Consider the following 20,377-nt stretch of genomic DNA (forward strand, 5'->3'; position numbering starts at 1 on the left):
GTTGCCCATGGATCCAATCCTGTTGGTGTCTAATGCACGTTTCAACATTCATTGCCATTTCTCTCTGTCCATTGCCAAGTAACTCAGATCCTACAAACCCTTTACACACCTCTCCTTCACGTCATCTATCCACTCTCGCCTTGGCAATCCTCTTCTATTTATACCATCCATTTATACCAAACATCTGGGTTTTATCTTTTTGCTGTTAGATTCTTTTTGCAGTTCATCCTTTGTTATCTTTTGTACCCATCCAATTCGAAGACTCTTTCTATAACATGTTCTTTCGAAAGCCAATATTCGTCTCACAGAGTCTTGACCATTCATTACCCTTGACTCACAACCATAGACAAAGCACTTATGAATATACACGTTTCCAGAAGTCTCAGCTTTATGGGAAGGCTCACTGATTTAATTTTCCACATCTTGTCCATTGCCCGTAGGTTTACTTTAGCGTTTGCTATCCGAATTCTTATCTCTTTTTACAGTCTGAATCGGGCATAATGTTGCTCCCTAGTTATTTGAAGTTCCTGACCTCTTTCAACTCTTGTCCGCTGACCTTTATTTGCTTTTTCATGCTCTTATCTCTGAATATCATTGTTTTTGTTTTTATCGATACTCTTTATCAGCCGATATCGCTTTCCTTCTCCAGCACTGTTCTTTCTAGTTCTTCCTCATCTTCTTCAATAACGACTATGTCATCTATAAATCGCAATTTGCTTATTTTCATACCTGGAATTGAAATTTCCCTTATATTATTATTCCTTTAAGAAAAAGACATGGTCACTAAAATATCAAACTTTGTCAAAGTAAATGGCATAATAAATAATATATTTAAACCATCCTTAGTACGAAAGCATACTAGAATCAAACTATATAATGCCTTGTCAAAACCAACTCTACTGTGTGGAAGCGAAGCATGGACCATAAAATGAAAAGATGAAAAACGAATTCAAACAGCAGAAATGAAATTTCTTAGGAAAACAGCTGGCTATAACACGTGTATATACCATAAAACAAATGAAGAAATTTTACAATCTCTGAATATAAAACCAATTAATTATTACTTAAGACAGTAAAACAAAAATGGATAGAACATTTAAATCGAATGGACAACAGCAGACTACCGAAAATATTTCACAAATATAAAATAAGTGGAAAAAGAAGAATCGTGGCAGAGATGGCATGAGACCGGAACAGGTCACATGCCTAAAATGCATGTTAGGAAGAAGAAGATTATTATTTTTTAAAGTTAAAATTCAACTTATAATGGAGCCGAAAGTAGTATAAGACTGAAAATAATATGGAATATTGAAAAGCCAAGACAGTACATAGACTTAAAAGACAAGGATATAGTACAGTGAAACATTACATTAGATTTTATATTTTATTATGAGATGAATAACGGCACATCAAACACAAATATCGTTATTGCACCAGATTGTTTCAAATTTATTACAAGGACATCTTCAAGGAAAGAATAAAAAAAGGTCAGTGAAGCATCATTCAAAATTTGCATGTAGGAGAAAACAACACTGTTAGAACTCAAATAAAACAATCTTAGTAATTTGATACTAGGGTTATATAACTTATTTAAAAAGAAAGAAAAAATAAGAACAATTAATCAGATTACTTCCACAACTCTGACATATGAAGCAAGGCTAGATCTATCAGATTCCACGAATTCGATAGTTTTGGGGTTCCAGGAGTGCAATATCAGCAGAACGGCCTTTATGTCGAAAATAACAAACTGAGAATGTACAGTGTACACTGTACACCAAGTTATTACCATTTCCTGTTGGTGCATATTTTTGGTACTTTTTGAACTTTTAGATTATTTTCAATTTCGGCATTATTTTCACTGTTGTATAATTCTCGTCTTATTATGAATAACGTACTAAACTGAAAGACTAATTTAATTTTCTTTAATTAACTAAATGTGAAGTGTCTACAAAAATGAAAGATGGTACTGATCATCTTTCATTTAAAGAATACGTGCTGTTAGAGAGCTCCTGAAAGATTTGTGATTTTTGTTGATTTATTAAGTGTTTCTTAGTTTTAATTGTGTGTTTTTAGTATATTATTGTAGATTTTTAGTGTAATTATTGTAGTACAGCATTTAATAACATACTTGCAGAAATATTATTGGTTTTTACTACTTTTAAAAATGGCTCCGAAAACTTGTCGCAACAACGCAGTGTCTAAAGCTCAAGTAAGAACTCGAGCTTTAGACACAGAGGAGAGCGTTTGTCCTGATGAACTAAAGTACTGCTGCAGTGACGATGATAAGTTATCTGAGGATAAGTTGACATCAGAAATATCTCGATTAAAAGAAATTATTAGAAAATCGACCATGGAATTGGAAAAGGTGAAAAAAGTTTGACTAAACTTAGACAGGATAAAAAAAAAAAAAAAAGATTAGAACAAGAACAGGCAAGGCAATACTGAACTTCGTAATCAAAATATTAATGACAACAAGGTAAGTCAGTTGAAATCTAAGAAAAAAGAGATGGTGTGGTATGGTGACTCAATTTTAATATTTGCGCTTGCCGAGGGAGTCACCACTTCTAGTTTCCCGGGAGCGAAAATTGAAAATATGACAAACGTAATTGAAAATCAAAAAAAAAATAAAATAAAAAATAAAAATAAACGAGATGGTAAGTACTAATAATTTAAGTAGTGACAAATATAGTATGAGAGAAGATATGATAGGTCTGTTGGAAGAAGCGAGAAAGAAATATGAGAGAGTAAAAATTGTAGGATTACTACCTAGATACGATAGTACTGAGTTAAGGAGGGCGATGATAGCAAATGATTTCACAAGCAGGCTGTGTAGAAGATATAGATGCGATGCGAGATTTTAGATGTGTTGGGTGTGTTTAATGGCAGAAAAGACTTGTATAAGAAGGATGGCTTACGCTTGAATTCATTTGGCATCAGAAGCCTGGAGAAATTACTTCCTGGTATGAGACCTAATACAGGAGTCAGGGAAACTAGATCATCAAGGGAGGAATGGGAAAAAATGCATGTTAAACTTCAGCAATGGTATGCAAATGTGATAAAGATATGAATGTCTTCGAACATGGTTATGTATGTAGCGAAGGGGTGGAAAAATATGCTTTGGGTTCGGACCTTTTAAGTATGTCTGGGAAGGGAAAAGAGAAAATTCTAGAACAAGACCAAGTAGATTGCATATCTAATTGTAAGAATAGTAGGTGATAATTTATTATGTCTATACACAAATGCTAGGAGCATCAGAAACAAATGGATTGAGTTCGTAGCTTTATTGAATACGAGTGGCTTAAGATTGTTTGCATTAGCGAAACCTGGCCATCAAATCAGATATGGTAAGTGGGATCGAGTGTAACGGATAGGCTATTTTTAGGAATGACAGAAGAGATAGGAGAGGAGGAGGAGTGCTACTAATGATATCAGCTGATTTAAGTTCGGTTAGGATAGAAACACAAGAAAACAATGATGGTAATAATGTCCCGTGTAGTTGTGAGTTCGAAATAGTTGTGAAGTAGAGGTTAATACAATGAAATACCGTATATTCCGGCGTATAAGTCGATATTGGAATTTTTTGAGTTTATTTGAGTTTTTATAGTATACTCGTCATATAAGTCGACTCGAAAAATTTCTTTTTCGTATTGACCCGTTGACCAATAGTGAACTAAAGTGCAAGGGCTCTTTTTAAAAGAATGAAATGTGACGCGAGTTTTAAGTGCAAAGTGATTAAATTTGCAAAAGAAAATACTAACTGTGTTGCTGCACGTCAGTTCGGAGTGAACGAAAAACTAATTCGCGATTGAAGAAAAAATGAAACTATAATAATGAAAATGCCAAAAAAATAAGTGCGCATTACGGAAAGAAATTTGTAAGTGGCCTATTCTGGAAAATAATGTTGCGGATTGGGTTCGAGAAAATCGCCGAAATGGACTCATTATAACGAGAAATAATATTCGTTTATTTGCTTTGAAGTGGGGCAAAGCAAATAAAAAGGATAGCGAAAATTAGCATGAAAACGTTGTAGTTGTATTTAAAGCTGTTCTTTCGTTTGTTGCATTGTTGGGAGAGTACGTGCTTGCTGCATCACGTGAACGCCAGTACATGATTACAGCTGAATGACTATCTGGGAGGTTGCAGTTTAAGTTGTTATTTAGATGAACAGGATTGAAGATGATTTCTCTCGATTCCACAATTTTTCTCTCTATTTCGTCACTGCAACGGAAGATGTTAATAGATTTTTCCCAGCAGACTTTGTGACTTTGGCTTTCATCATTAGGATTAGCGGAGAAAAGGATATGACTTGATAATGCACTGGCTCGCTGTCTAGTGTAAGTAATATCCCTCATGTGTTCTTCCACACGCAATTCGACAGATTTCTGTGTCTGCCCAAAATAAGGAATATCACAATCACACAATATTTTATATACACCAGGGTATTTGAGTTGAAGATGACAAGGTTTTGGGTGGCTAATTAGTGAACGGATCTTTGGAAGTGGAGTGAACAAGGTTCTGATATTGTATTTTCTTAGAACTTTTGCTAATTTATGTGAAACAGTACTTATGTAAGGAATAGATATATTGCTTTTGAATCTATTTGTTTCTTTTGAGTGATGTCTAGGAGGATTAAGAAGGAATTTTTCAATGATTTTCTTGGAACATCCATTAACTTCGAAAGAAGTTTTCAGATGGTTTATTTCTGTAAGAAGTTCATTTGGGTCATCCAGAAGAGAACGGGCTCTGTATCCCAAGGTGGAAATTATTCCAAGCGTATGAGGAGGTAAATGATGGGACTGACTATGCAGATATCTGTTGGTATGTGCGGGTTTTCTATATATCGATATTTTGAGTTTACCAGAAGAGCGAGTCAGTTTGATATCAAGAAAAGGCAAGGAATAATCCGTTTCAAGCTCGACAGTAAACTTAATACTTTTATGTCGGCTATTCATATGTTCGAGAAAAACCATAAGGGATTCATGTCCATGGCTCCAAATAATGAAGACATCATCTACATAGCGTTTCCAAACTTTAGGTGTTAAAATAAAGGAAGAGATAGCCTTGGTTTCAAAATCCTCTAAGTAAATATTTGCGAGTACGGGGAATAAAGGATTACCCATAGCCAGTCCATGATTTTGTTTGTATATATAATCTTGAAATTTGAAGTAACTGGACCTGATGCAATGTGTAAGCAAGGCTAGCATTTTTTTTTTGGATAACTTGTCCTTCAGTAATGTTTTAGGACTTCATCTGTTGGGACATTAGTGAACAAAGAAGTTAAATCCAAGCTAGCGATGATGTCATCTTCATTAACTGTAATATCCTTGAGTGTTCTTGATAAAGGATGGTGACTTGCCTGAAAAACCTTTTAGGTATTTGGCAAGATATTGTGAAAGATTGTACGTTGGAGAAGTGATACCTTCTACAATTGGGCGTAATGGGGTGTTCTCCTTATGGATTTTGGGAAGGAACATCATATATGCGAGGAATTAACGGATGGAGAGAGCGTAGAGATAAGCAAACGTTTCGGGATAATTCAGTTGTTGTTTTTAATAAGTTGTTTATACGATTTTGAAGTTCAGGAGTTGGATCTCTCTCGAGTATTGAGTAGGTATCATCATGTAGTAATGCAAGCATTTTATTCTAGTAATCTTCAGAGTTGAGGATGACTGTTGCATTGCCTTTATCCGCAGGGAGGATATATATATATTTTTTTTCTCTAACATAATTACTCAAAATTGCACCTATGATCTTAAACTTTCTCTGCAAATGATAGCAGCATGCAAGATGTCTTTACTAAGCAGGAAAAGTGCAATGATTTTCAAAATACACATACACGTGCATTCAATAACTGGAACACCTCATCTTCTGAATTAGTTCAGTTAAAAATATATCACACCTGGATGGATGTCTAAATGCGCAGAACAGAAAAATAGTGAACGGTTAGAAGAATCAATATTCTTAAATCTTGTACCTTTTCTCCCTATCTATCTATATGCTCACTGGGCATCTACGGATGCCGTATGGTCACTCCGATGCTCAGTGATACGCCACACCAGGCCTCGCCATGTAGTCCTGTTGTCTGCTTTTCTGGACGCCTCAATTCTCTGAAGATCAGTCACTCCACACACGCCATCCATCCATCTCATTGATGGTCTACCCCTGCCTCTTTTTCCAGGGACTTTACCTTCTATTACTGTTCTGAGAAGTCTCCCTTCCATCCATATTAAAAACGTTTAATTTTCTAGTTGGTATAACTTAGTTGTTTATTATATGCACTTGATCAATATAATCCCAATAAAAAGTCCCAGCAGATATATATATATATAATCCCAGCAGATATCCATTTCTTATCTGACTTCTTTAGGTTCCAAGTCTCACATCCATAAGTCGCTGTTGGAAAAACAACTGCATCCAGAATCCTCAACTTTGTTCCCCATGGAAATAGATCCATCCTTCCAGATTTTAGACAAGTCTCTGACTGTTGTTTTAGCCATTCCTAACCTTCTTCTAACGTCTTCTGAACAGCAATTCTTCACATTAATAATGGATCCCATGTACTCAAACTTGTTGACATCAGTAATCTGAGGTATGCTAATGATACAGTACTCCTTTGTAGACAAGGAAGAACTAGGACTATTTCTTGACAAAGTTAACAAGATCAGTAATAATAGAAACTTCAACTCAATCCTAGCAATACAAAGATTATGGTTCTCAAAGGAAATACAAACAGGGAAGTTCTTGAGAAACAAGTGTACCTTAGAATTAAGGAAGTCAACAAGTTTGAGTCTCTGCTCAAATTTTCTTTTTCTGCTCAAATTCTAATACTCGAGTGTTTACTCCCGCAAGTAGGCAAAGTGGCCATTAGAACACACACAATATACTGGCCTCATAGCCTGAGTTGCTTCGGCCGTAAATCTAAATAAACGAAACCAAATCTGACACTTGATAAATTCTAAATTCAACCGACTTTGGAATAATATTGTTCTCACATTTCGGGCGATGCACCCCAATCATCCCTAATAATTCTTGAATATATACAGAGGGGAAATCACTTAATAATGAACCTGCTCTCTCACAGACTCCCTTCCTGACGATTGCATCGTCCAGTTTTCAAGAAAGTTCTTAATGGATTCCTCCTTTCTACTTAGCCCGCTTATCCATGCACACATGCGACATTGTTATGTTGTTGGTCTGTGATCTCGTTTGTGTAGTGTTAATGTAAAAAAAGTGTTACAAGAAAGGGTGATTCGCGCTCATACTCCCCTGACCTAAAATTAAAAAAAAAAAAAAAAAAAAAACGAGGTAGCAGCTCATTCGGAGGTGGGAAGGTTCGAGTCGCGAAACTTTAATTTTTCATCTTGCAAAATAAGTAAATCAACTCGGCCATAATTACTTCTGCCGAAATTCAAAAGAACCTAATCCAATTTTCCATAAGTTTGGTGTGGTTTACTAATTCGTACCTAAATCGGAATTTGCATGATTCGTCACATGATGTTATTATAGTTACCTCTAACTTATCTTTGTGCTGTTAAATAACGATAAGATATTTAAAGTACAATAATATGATATTAGAATGCTTACCTTTGTCAGGACGTATCGTTTGCTCAAAGTACATTGAGCACCATTCTAAATGATGAAATTGCTATTTTTAACTGCAGCTCACAGAAACGGTGCAGTGTGCGTTTATGAATAATTCGTTTATAAATAATAAAGCTATATCCCATGGTAATTTTATTCAATGATTCATGTAAACATTACATATGTTTGGTTTTCAAAATTTCGTAGTTATTTGCATACTATAAGAAAAACAGATATGATATTCCTTCAGAGGTATAAGTGTCATGTCCCAACCTACCTTCTTCGTAATGAGCTTGGTTTTCTTTTCAGAAAAGGAAGATGACGGTTAACAGTCCAGTAACAGCTGGGTTAGTGCTTTGACTAATTTCTCTCTTATTCCATATACCTTTATTCAGAGGACTTCTTATCATGCCAACTTTGCTAATTCTGTTGTCTTCACATCATCGCTAAAAACTGTGCCAAAATATTTGACATGTTTTACTTGTTCTGTAAGTTTTCCATTCAGGGTGCAGTCGATGTCTTCAACATTTCTGCCTATTATCATTGTCTCTGTCTTTTTATTGCTGATTTTCGTAGACCGAATTTATTACAACAGTTATTCAATTTAGCAAGGAATCTGGCAAACTTCTGGATGTATGTAGAAGTATAACATCATGTGCATAAAATAAAGAGCTGATGTTAATATGGGGGTGTAGCTCAGTGGTAGAGCGTTCGCTTTGCATGTGAAAGGCTCCGGGTTCGATCCCGAGCACCTCCCATATTTTAAAATTCATATTTTAGCCGGCAAAGGTTGGTCGATTGGTAGAGCCTCTGCCACTAATGGCTCAGTTAAGTAAGTTTGAGTGCGGTTAGTAGTTGGAAGGAGACCAATCGTTCGATGCTGTTGGCACACTCTCCCTCGATGAGTCTTTGAACTCCCTGGAGATGTCAAATAATAATAATAATAATAATATCTTAACTTTTTATCAAGTTAAATATCATGTAGATAATTAATAATGGTGTAGATAATGTGAAGCTTTGTCTGACATCTAATTTCAACCCATCTTCTTGTACTCCCTTCAGTTCTAACTGCCAACTTACAACTCAAATAAAGACTAAGTATTGCTTGATCTAATGCCCCATTGACACCACTTAAGTGGAGCGTTTTAAACAGCTTTCCTCTTGGCTCCTTGTCACGTGGTTTTACTGGATCCACAACATTCAGATAGAGATCCTTGTTACATTCCCATGATCTCTTAACTATTTGTCTTAAAGTGAAAAGCCATAATAATAATAATAATAATAATAATAATAATCATAATAATAATAAGTTAAAATTATCACTTATGTACTGATTACATTTTTTGATAAAGCTATTTAATGAATGTTGCTAAATATATTTAATGAAAAAAGAATGAAAATGGCATATTTCCAGTCACACCTTATACGATTCTTAGTTATTTAATGTTAGAAATACAGAATATTAAAATCCATATTTTTCCAATTAAGCATGTGCTAATGTCATGTTTTTTTGTTTTTTTCCAGCTGTGTTAATTTTATTTAAAAATCATCTAGATTTTCTGTTTTATTTACATTAAACCAATTTTTTGTCTATTTTGCAGTCAATATATAATTTTTTTTCATATTATCTGTCAAAAAATTACGTACATAAACTATACAACTTAGGAAATAATACTGTAATTTCCTACATATCCATTCTATATATATATATATATATATATAAAGATAAGCCGAAATTTGAAACGTTTTTTGTCTCTTCATTGTTTTGAAACGTCCCCCTAAGTGTCGGGTCTTCAAAATTCGAGTGATCAGAATTGAAGGAGAACCGGCTGATCAGCCCGGAACTCAGGGGATTGGGCGTCGTAGGCGGCAGGGAGGCAGAACCCCCCCCCCCCTCAGTACTCCACCTTTGCAACGAGTTACCTCAGACTTGCACTACGTGCAGGCGCAAACTTGACTTACTTGTCTGTTTGCTTACTTGGGAAAAAGGATTAAAAAACCTAGGTTATAAAATTGCTTGGTATCTTTGACATAGTATATACCCGAGGTAAAAAACTTTCTATATCTTACTCTCATCTTGAGATTTATATTTAATGAGGTTAAAGCACCTTGAGGCAACTTGTTTAGGCAAAATATAAACTCTGTATTACTTTAACCTTGGCATTTTTTAGGTCTGGCTCCCACTGAGGAGACCTCAATAAAGGTCGAAACCGGTCTGGGTAGTGACCATTACCTTTAATGCATAGCATCATACATCTCCGCAAGGGAATGTGCTTTGTATTAGGGGAAAATACCAAGAAAAGTGAGCGGATCTTAATCCACCTTTGCCAACTTGCACTACGTGGAGGCGCAAACTGGACTTACTTGTCGGTTTGCTTACTTGGGAAAAAGGATTAAACACCAAGCTTATAAAATTGCTTGGTATCTTTAACATAGTAATTACCCAAGGTAAAAAATGTCCTACATCTATATATATTTCCCTCCAAAGTTTAACAAATTGTTAACATGAATATTATTTATAATATACAGTAATCCCTCGATTAGTGCGCACCGATTAGTGCGTCTTTTTTTTTTTCAATATCCAAATTCGATTAGTGCGCTTATATACATGTTAAAAATAAATGTTACAGATTTAAAAATTTTTCTATCTATACATTTTTATGGCTAACTATTTTAGAAAATCACTCACCAGAATGAAATAATTTAGTTACCGATTTAAAACATTTTATAAAGTTATTTTTAATGGTATCATACTACACTACTTCCATGTACACAGTGTTCCAAATTTTTACCGTCAAAATTTATGTCGTCTGCTATAGTACGCCCACAGATTCGAGACCCTTCGACACTTCTGCACATGTCACAAAAAGGAGCATCCATCCCGATAATAGGGTAATCAATCCGTCTTCTGGGATGAATTGTTTATTACACGTCGGAAAATTAACTTCTCTTTTATGATCATTGTAGTTTTTAAAGTGGGAACTATTTTACTTGAATAACAGTTTGGGAATTTTATCTATAAAGCACGTGATTTCGCGAGTTGGCGACCAATTCGTACGTCCTTCATTTCTTTCTCCCCTTCAATGATAACGTCCAAGTGTTAATTAAATCTCATTCTGAAGAATTGAGTGATTCCGACCTGCTAAATTTAGATGCACAGCGGGAAGATCCCGAAGAATATGAAGAAAATTTAACCACTGATAGTCCGCCAAAAGAGATTTCACAGAAACAATTTGAAAATATTTTTCGTACAAGCGAAGTTTTTAAGCAGCAATGCTTCGAGGCTGACCCTGATGAAGAGAGAAGCAGTAAAATTTGCAGAAGAGTAGAAGAGGCAATAGGACCATACCGTCGGTGTCGTCGGAAAAAAAACAAAAAAAAAAACAGAATGCCTGCCAAACTACGTTAGCTCAATTCTTTGTTAAGAAGTAGAATAATAAAATTTATATTCTTTTATAAAAAAAATTACGGTTCAAGAAAGAAATTTGAGGAACCAATTATACTTTTTCCCATAGGTTATGGTATTCGATTAGTGCGTTTTCGATTAATGCGCCTGTTTTAAAGAACGCATTAGGCGACTAATCGAGGGATTGTCGTATACAATTCACACTCAATTCTATATATTCATTAACATGAATATATATAATTGATGTTGCCTATCCCCGGGCTAGATATAGGGTTTAGTTGGGAAGGAGCATCTTTCATTTCGGGTTGGAGACGGATGGAAAGAATATCGTTTGCTCCTGACTGTGATGGGTTGGTTTGGTATTGGACATGATCATAGTGATGCCATCTTGAGTAATGTAATGTTGTTTACAAAGTTTTGGTTGAAGGATTGTGCTAGGTGTTGTGGTGTGTTTTGACCGAAATTGTCGTCGTTCAAGTCTTGCGGGGATGTTTTACTAATATTAAGAATTCAAAGACTTCGACTTTTTTTGTTTACATATTTTGATTTTCTTCACGAGCGAGTTTCTACTACTACTGTATGAAATATATCTGCAATTAAACGTATATCTAACATATCGTTAAAGGCCAGGCACTTCCGCTGTGCAGAATCATCAGATAAGTTGAACGCAGATTTTGGGGGTACCACTGGAAACGTTACTAGAACAAACAGAAATAAGTGCAATACAAATATGTAAAAATTAAACGCTTGTTCATATTTTTAAATTGATATAGAAAATGAAGGACACTGATAGTGCGTTCACGAAATGTCAGATAGTCGAAGGCCATAGAGGCGAAATATTGAGGTAAAGTATTGAATAAATTATGCTAGACAGTTCCTGTCGTGTGATTTCTTAGGATAAATAAGGGAGCAAGAGCAGCTGATAATATTACGTGACATCTTAAGGGACTCATTGCAGAAAGGCACTCTACTGCCCAGAAGCATCTCCATCTACATTACTTGATCCTCCATCATCGCGTACACACAGCACCATCTACAATATATTTCTTTATTATAAGAGGAAATTGAAATTCTCTACGAAAGAAAAGTTTAATTTAATAGAAATTCAGATATCTTTCTTATTTGGGATGCAACAAATTAAAAAAAAAATTAACATTCATGGAATTCCTTTAACAGTCAGTTCTTACATTACTTTTTACATCTTGACTGGTTGGTTCTTACAATTAAGGAAAACAAAAGAAAAGAAAACAAAAAAAAAGCTAAACATTGTGATACTAGAATAAATCCATATATGACTTACGAGTTATCAGAATATAATAACCCATTTTATTTTGCAACTGTCATTTATTTTATGAATGTTAGATGAAAATATTTCACCTTTGAAATCCGATATTGAAAGAAGAAAAAAGAAGAAGAAGAGGAAGAGGAATATACGTTGGGGTTCTGAAGCAAGTCTGGGAACGCCTGATCAATTTTTATGAAAATGGGACAGATGCCGACCCCATTCTCATTGCTTAAAATGTAAAGTAAAATAAAGAAATAATAAAGATGCTTTGCCTTCTTCCTTTGGAGAATAAAAGGAGTTAGCGGATTCATTCATTTTTTATTTTATTTTAAATTTGAAATGCCGTCGATAAATTTTCCGAATTTGCAATGATACATTGATAGCCTTTACTTCAAAGACTTTTAATGGGATTATATTGATCAAGTGCATATAATAAACAACTAAGTTATACCAACTAGTTTTACCAACTAAGGCTGTTGGCGAGTAAATCCAATACGGATTTACTCGCCAGCCTGGATGTTACTTCTCTATTCACTAAAATACCTGTGGAGGAAGTCATCAACATTTTAGGAAGTTTGCTCCCACAAGACATTACTACTCTGTTCCGTCATTGTTCAACATCAAACTTTTTCTTATGGAATAAAACCATATATCAGCAATTGACTGGCCTTGCAATAGGTATCCCCCTCTCTCCATCTTGTGCTGATCTCTTTATGGAGGATTTTGAAAGTAAAATCTTAACTCAAACAGACCCTAAACCCACAGTATGGTGGAGATACGTGGACGATATCTTTATCGTTTGGAACCACACAAAAAAGGACCCTGTTCGACTTTCTTAACAAAATCAACTCTCTACACCACACAATCAAATTCACTCTAGAACTTGAAAAAGATAACTAATTATCATTTCTGAATATTTAATTAAGAAGCTTCCGAATGGTGGTATCAACCTCTCAGTTTACCGCCAACCTCCCAATACAGGACATTATTTACATTTCACTTCCTGCCACCACATTTCTCAGAAACAGTATTGTACACATGTTGAAGAACCGTGCCTCTCTTCTTACAACAGATCAACAAGACCTCCAGGAAGAACTATCCCTGATATCCACCAACCTTACCATGAATGGATTTCCTCGAAGACGCGTCCACAAGATACTTTTCTCTGAACCCCGACAAAGACAACAAGATGATGTACGTTATATTTCTACCATCGTCATTCCATACTTAGGGATAGTTTCCAATAAGATTGCTAGACTCCTTAGACCACATAAAATAAGAGTGGCTTTTAAACCCACAGAAACGGTTAGACAATTCTTAAGATCACCAAAAGATAGCCATACTTTCTCCAAATATGCTGGAGTTTATAACATACCCTGCTCGCGCGGCTTGAATTACATCGGCCAAGCTAGAAGTAACCTTGAAATTAGGGAAAAAGAACACATAGGTGACGTCAATAATAACAGGGAAGGAAAATCGGGGTTAGCTTTTCATTTCTCAAGAACGAACCATACCATAGAGTGGGATAGAAGCACAATTCCTTACATGGAGGAGGACTTCCGCTCCCGAATTTTTAAGGAGGTCACAACAGTTGCCCGCTGTATACAAAACCTTAACAGAAACCAAGGACTAATCTTGCCCGTGATCTGGAAGATCCTTATCAGATCCTTCAACTCGCCAGAACTGAATTATAGTGCCAACTATATAGAACGTTCCTAAATAACAACAAGTGATATCATCCACGCTCTATGAATGTATTGTACGCGCTCTGTTTAATATAATTGGAATCGGTTGATTATAGTTTATAACAGTTTTTACTTTTTAGTGGCTTACATCAGTTATGTACCCTGAAGATGCCAACAGCCTTAGTTGGTGAAACTAGTTGGTATAACTTAGTTGTTTATTATATGCACTTGATCAATATAATCCCAATAAAAGTCTTTCCAGAGCTTTTTGGTAAAGAAAATTAAACGTTTTTCAACAGTTTTTACTTCACTTTTAATTATCCCCGATTCATGTCGTTGTTCCTAGTAACACTGACGTTTCTGTATGATGTCAAGAGATACCGAAACCACTGATTACTGTTGTTATCGAACAAATATGATTAATGTAACTGAGAAAGTATAAAAATTCTTTTATTTGTTCTGACAGATGTTCGCGTGCATTTATTGATTTAAAAGAAATGTGTTAAAAAAAACTTTATCTACAAAAATAATTTAATAGCACAAAAGAAATAATTATTAATAACTATTCCAGAAATAGGAAAATGTTAAGGAACTGCACAGTAATATTTAAAATAACAGCGACTTCCTGTGACGTTCCGTTAGCGATATCCGCGATTGATATGGTTTGGTGTAGTTGTAGCAGACCATATACTGTATATGCATGCATTCCGTGTATTGATATGCAGCTGGTGCAGCCTGGTGTTTATAGAAATATCTGTAAGGCAGCAGTTGTCTAGTCAAGCAACTCCACCATGGCGACTTCGGTAGGAAACGTTATTTAGTTGTTGTACTATTACATTGTTTAGTTTAAATATTTTTTAAAACTTTTTTAGTTTAAACAAAAACATTCATATACTGGTGTATTTCCCCCCATATATTTCTTCATATTGTCTATATTCTATAGTATTAATTTGTCCTGACAAAAACACGTCACCGAAAATATGTCTAGACATAATTTAAAATCAATATTTTACTGTCTGTTTTTTTTTTTAATCTAAAATAAGTTTAATGGAATTAGAGATATGAAGGCATGCAATATATAATGATGGGGGGGGGGGATTCGAAAATTTAGAAAAAATCAGATAACACAAATCTCCACATCAGCAGAATTTTGTAGGAGCTGTAATTGTTTTCGAATCTGCGGCCGAAACAATTAAGATTATGAAGTCAGCATATGATGTCTATAAACTGGGTGGGTTCTTCTGTTGCCTATTTTTTTAAGGGATGATAAACCAGTTTGCCTGTTTTTTACGGATGATAAACCCGAGTTTTCGATAGAAAAAACTATGTAGGAGACAGCTACAGATGTGTTTAGACTGACTTTCATCACAGAACACTTATTCACTTTTTGCGGAACATTAGTGTTCCGCGGAAAGTGAATAAGTGTTCCTTGAAAAATTATCGAAATTGATATGAGCCTCGAATGGTTTTAAATGCTGCGACAAGTTCAAACATGTTTGAAAATCAGGAGCTCCTTACTTTGCGTGTGGATTGTGCTATTAAAGCCAGCGCGCTGGCCTTGACTCAGCCACCAGCAGTTATCGACATCTCTGAGCGCCAGTGAATTACGGAGGTATCTATTCTAGGAAACGTGGGGTCAGAAGCAAGGTCAGTGCGATGCGATGTGATGCGGCCCGCACGCCTGTAGTGTGCGCTGTCGCATTTTTGCAATGCGATACTGCCTGCTTCGGCGATAGTGTGCGCTTAGCTTTACATTAAATATGAGACCGATGATACCCGACTCTAACCAATCAGGATTTGTGAAGTGTTCTGTCATTGGAGAAGTTTGAGAAACGCTGTATCTATTCGATGATTGTTATTGGAAGAATAGCCACTAATATGGAACGAAACGATTGTTTGATTACTGAAATCCTAAATTATTCTACAATGAAAGATTTCATTATTTTAATCAGAGTAATGAATAATGTAATACAATGACTCACCAGTATACATTTGCCAAAATAAGCAACATCTTTCCTGACCAGTGTCAGGCAGCTGAGGACACGTGATGAGTGAGTGCAAGCTATAAAATAGGTTTTAATAGACTACCTGTGTAGACAGCATATTTTTTCCCTTTTTTAATATTAGTCCTACCCACAAAAGGTGTAAACCGATGGCATATTATCATCGAAGGTGGAATCGGCTAATTGTTCCAAAATCCGGAAGACTGTTCTTCCGGATTTTGGGATCCAGAAGAAAATATTATTATCGATTTAATAAAAAGTGATTGATTGTAAATATGTATGTGAAAAAAGATGTAAAATACATTGTGAATATCATTACTTGTGCAATTTAATAAGATATTTACCTAGCATCTGTACTGAAAATTTGTAGTGAACAAAAATGTAATAATACGAGTAGTGCTTCAATTGTATAGTCGTAAATATTCTGTATTTGTAAAGAGGATAATAAACTTTGTCAAACTTTGAAAAAAAAAATTATTATTACATGACACCTCCAGGGAATCCAAAGAGTCATCCAAGGAGGACACCTGTTCTACAGCTCTCCGTCTCCACCACTCAATCCACCAACTACAGTGAACCGCATCATCTTACACCGACGCCATTTACTTCCCACCGCCACCACTAGTATTTCCACAGACAATCACAAGCATCCATGCCCAGGGCGGGATTCGAAGTCGCGGCCTTTTGGTTGGAGAGCGAATACGCTGACCACTCGGCCAACCAGGCCAGCTAATGATGTGATGAGAAAGACGGAAATTTAAACAAAGAAAGAAAGAAAGAAAGAGTGAGTGAGAAAAGTATAAAAGTGAGAGAAACTGGGTGAAAAAACATAGTATTTTATGGGGGCTCGAAGATAAGATATATACTTAATGAGAAAGCGATGAAAACATGTTTATCCCTTGCGAAGATAAAGGATGCTAGTGAAACTTTAAGTTTGCAGACGAAAGAAGCAAAAGAGTTAATGGCTTTGGCAGAATCAAGTGATTTGAAATGTGAGAAATCGCTGTGAGGGAAGATGTAAAAGAGTTGTTAGAAGACGAAAAAATGAGAGTAAGAAAGCAAAGATTGTGAGTCTGCTTCCTTGGTATAATATGACAGAATTGATAAGGGCTATTACAATGGATCAATGAGAAGATTGTGCAGGAGGAATAGTGTGCGGTTTACAGATATGTATGTGGAGTGAATTTGATGGACGTAATGACCTGCATGCCCGATGAATTGTAATTAATTGGTTTTGGAGTTAGGTACTTGAAGAAGGTGTTATTCAGTGAGACGTTGGAAGGGCAAAACCAGGGAAAGTCGCAATATTAGAGCAGACGCAATCCAGCATGTATCTAGCCACTCCTGGAAAAATGACTGTGAGTGCAGGAATGGCTGTGCAGAACCAGCCACTGGTGGGATAGAAAATATGATGAAGGGATGATTGTGAAGAGCTGGGTGAAGTTTCTCAGTCCAAGGGGATATTGAAATGCATGTAAACGAATGCCAAAGTATTAGAAATGAAGGAGAGGAGTTGTTGGCATTGGTTAGCTGAACTTGGCCAAAAACTATTCCAATCAGCAAGAACTGCTGTTAGAGAATAATGCAAATACTATGATAGAGTGTAATGGATATTGTATTTTCAGAGGAAATAGGGCAGGAGGAAGAGTATTATTAATGATAGTTGAAAAACTTCAACCAAAAAAAATAGAGTTAAGAGAGATTGCAAATCTAATGGAAATGGCTGTCTGGTGTGAGATATAGCACAATACGAGAAAATATATTGTTCGTTGCTATTATAAACCTGGTGTCCAGAAGAAGTTGCGGAAGACATGCATCAGCAGATTAGCACCATATGCAAGCTGGATATTTATCATTGGAGACTTCAGCTATGGTGATATAGACTGGAAGTAGGAATGGACACTTGACAAATTGGAAATCGAATTTATACAATTAATAAGGGGAAATTACCTGAAAATAGCACGTGATAGAAGGAACCAGGAGTTTGAGAGTCTTGGATCTCGTAATAGCATCAGAAGATCTATGCAAAATTACAATCTGATTGGGCAAAATGACCATGCATCTTGTCCTGGAAAGTTGTTTAACCACGCTACCGGCCAAGACGTCTATAGACGTCGAGTTTATTATGGATGCGAAGTGCATATTAAAATTTTAATACCATTGATATTACATTGAAATATGTGATGGATACGAAGCGTATGCGTATCCGTAATTGATCCATAATGGCCGGTGAGGTGGTTAATACGTGGACATTTTAGCCAAGAAAATATTTATGCTGAACTACAAAGCTAGAGGTTATGATAAACTTAGGAGACAACTTGGGGCAGTGCCATGACATAAGAAATTACATGGAATGAATGCCATTAGTGCATTGGAATCATTCAAGGAGTGTTTGAGCAAGGCAATATCAGACTGCATACTCAAGGTTAGGAGAATAAACTGAGTAGGGATTCAGTGGATGACTAGCAATAAAAAACAAAAGCTGCAAAAAAGCATTGTAAAAGGAATTTTAAAAAGGGGATCACATGCTGATAAGCAATATAAAGCACACGCAAGAAGGATAATTGATATGTTAAGGAAGGCTAAATCAGATTGTGAGAAAAAATTAGCTAAGCAGGCCAAAGTAAATCCAAAATAGTTTTTGCTACATAGAAGTGAAAAAAGAATGATTATGAAAAGATAACTTTATGCAGTGATGGTGAAATGAAAACGACAGAAGCAGAAGAAATAGTTCAATTATTAAGCGATCACTTTGCAAGGGTATATCATATATCAGCCAGATGATGACTTATACATTTACTGAAGTGACAGAGACTGATGTGAACATTAAGGTTGACGAACTGCAGGTACTCAGTATATTGAAAAATATCAATGTAAATACAGCACTAGGCCTGGATGGTATGTCAACTCGCATGCTACGAAAATACTGAAATGGCAGTGTCTTTGACGAAGTTAAATCTCAGTTCTGGCAAGCTTCCAATGGGGAAAGGAAAGACGATAAGATAGTTCCATTACATAAATGTGGCTCCGAGACATAAGTATCAAATTATAGACACTAATTTGTGTCTTTGGAGTGAGTGATGGTCAAAATATTGCAAGAGTTGATTAAAAGTAACATTCATGAATTGGTGAATAGGAATATGATACTCTACAGGAGAAAGCACATCATTGTAAATGGTATGTCTTGCCTTAGTAATTCATTCACATTTTTTAATAAGGTGAAATAAACTGATAAAGAAAATAGCTACACAAGGATACCGCTGAACTTTGAAAAAAGCATTTGAGAAACCGCTTGGAAATTTATTACATAAGTTGTAGCAAATGGAATCGATATGATGTTGGGGGCATGGATAGAGGGGTGGTGAATCATGTAGTGGAGTCTCCATATATTAGCTTGCATTTTACAACATTTAATTGACAATCATTATCCTTTGGCCACACTGCCAATTTATTTAAATCATCCTGTAAGATACTCACATCATCTTGATCACTATTGCTCTCTCTCTCTCTCTCTCTCTCTCTAGTTTTGCATCATCGCAAACAACTGAATATCCGACTTCGAATCTACCACTATATCATTAATGTATAAATTAATATAGTGGAAGATTCGAAGTCGGATATTCAGTTGTTTGCGATGATGCAAAACTAGAGAGAGAGAGAGAGAGCAATAGTGATCAAGATGATGTGAGTATCTTACAGGATGATTTAAATAAATTGGCAGTGTGGCCAAAGGATAATGATTGTCAATTCAATGTTGTAAAATGTAAGCTAATGCACTTTCTGGATGAAAAGATTACATACTTTGTACCATATTAATGGTAATAGTTTACAGAAAATTGATGAGGCTAGGGATCTGGGTTGATAGTGGAGAGAGATGTGAATTTCCGAGGACATGTTGCAAAGATTTAGAAAACTATCTCAGATGATTAATGAGATACTGAAGAACACATTTTCAAGTAAACATAAGTAGGTTATTATCTGTCTTCTTAAGGCTGTGATTTCATCATATGTTGACTACTGTACAGATTTAATTACCTGTTTGTTGGGGATCACAAGGTGGTGGAGAGGACTCAGAAACGAATGTTTTAGATTGACACAAGTGAAAAATTTCAATACATAGAAGGTAAAGCGAAAAGATGGGATCACATTTGGAAATTGTTTAAGAGTGTGATTAGTAAGGATGTGCACACTAGGTCTTTTTCTTGTAGAGTGGTGAATGAGTGGAATTAATTGCTACAGGCAGTTGTGAGAGCCAGACAGTCGAATGCTTTAAAGAGATGTATGATAGCTATTGCGTTAATGGATGGAGTTGGTCTCCCGTGACAAGTCATATGATTCCTTGAAGTACCAATATATTATTATTAGTAGTAGTTTCAGAATCAGTATTATTAAGAGAGACCTCCAGGGAGTCAGGGAT

The 20,377-nt window shown here is 35.6% G+C and overlaps 1 protein-coding gene and 1 non-coding gene across 2 annotated transcripts in view; both read left to right on the top strand.

Annotated features, from left to right (window-relative positions):
• The first annotated feature begins 8,266 nt into the window (after positions 1 to 8,266).
• TRNAA-UGC (transfer RNA alanine (anticodon UGC)) lies at positions 8,267 to 8,338 on the top strand. Its single transcript has one exon. It is a non-coding gene; the product is annotated as a tRNA-Ala (tRNA).
• Positions 8,339 to 14,534: 6,196 nt separating this feature from the next.
• Positions 14,535 to 20,377, top strand: part of LOC150103703 (cyclic GMP-AMP synthase-like receptor) — a 162,345-nt gene continuing 156,502 nt past the window's right edge. Inside the window, exon 1 of the mRNA XM_090396503.1 lies at positions 14,535 to 14,760. Within this exon, the coding sequence (XP_090252629.1) occupies positions 14,749 to 14,760 (12 nt within the window). The 5' untranslated portion in view covers positions 14,535 to 14,748. The remainder of the gene's footprint in view (positions 14,761 to 20,377) is intronic.

The sequence above is a fragment of the Typopeltis vanoorti genome, chromosome 8 (genome assembly GCF_054136105.1).
Source record: "Typopeltis vanoorti isolate ZY-2024b chromosome 8, IOZ_Tvanoo_1.0, whole genome shotgun sequence".
Classification (NCBI taxonomy): domain Eukaryota; kingdom Metazoa; phylum Arthropoda; class Arachnida; order Uropygi; family Thelyphonidae; genus Typopeltis; species Typopeltis vanoorti.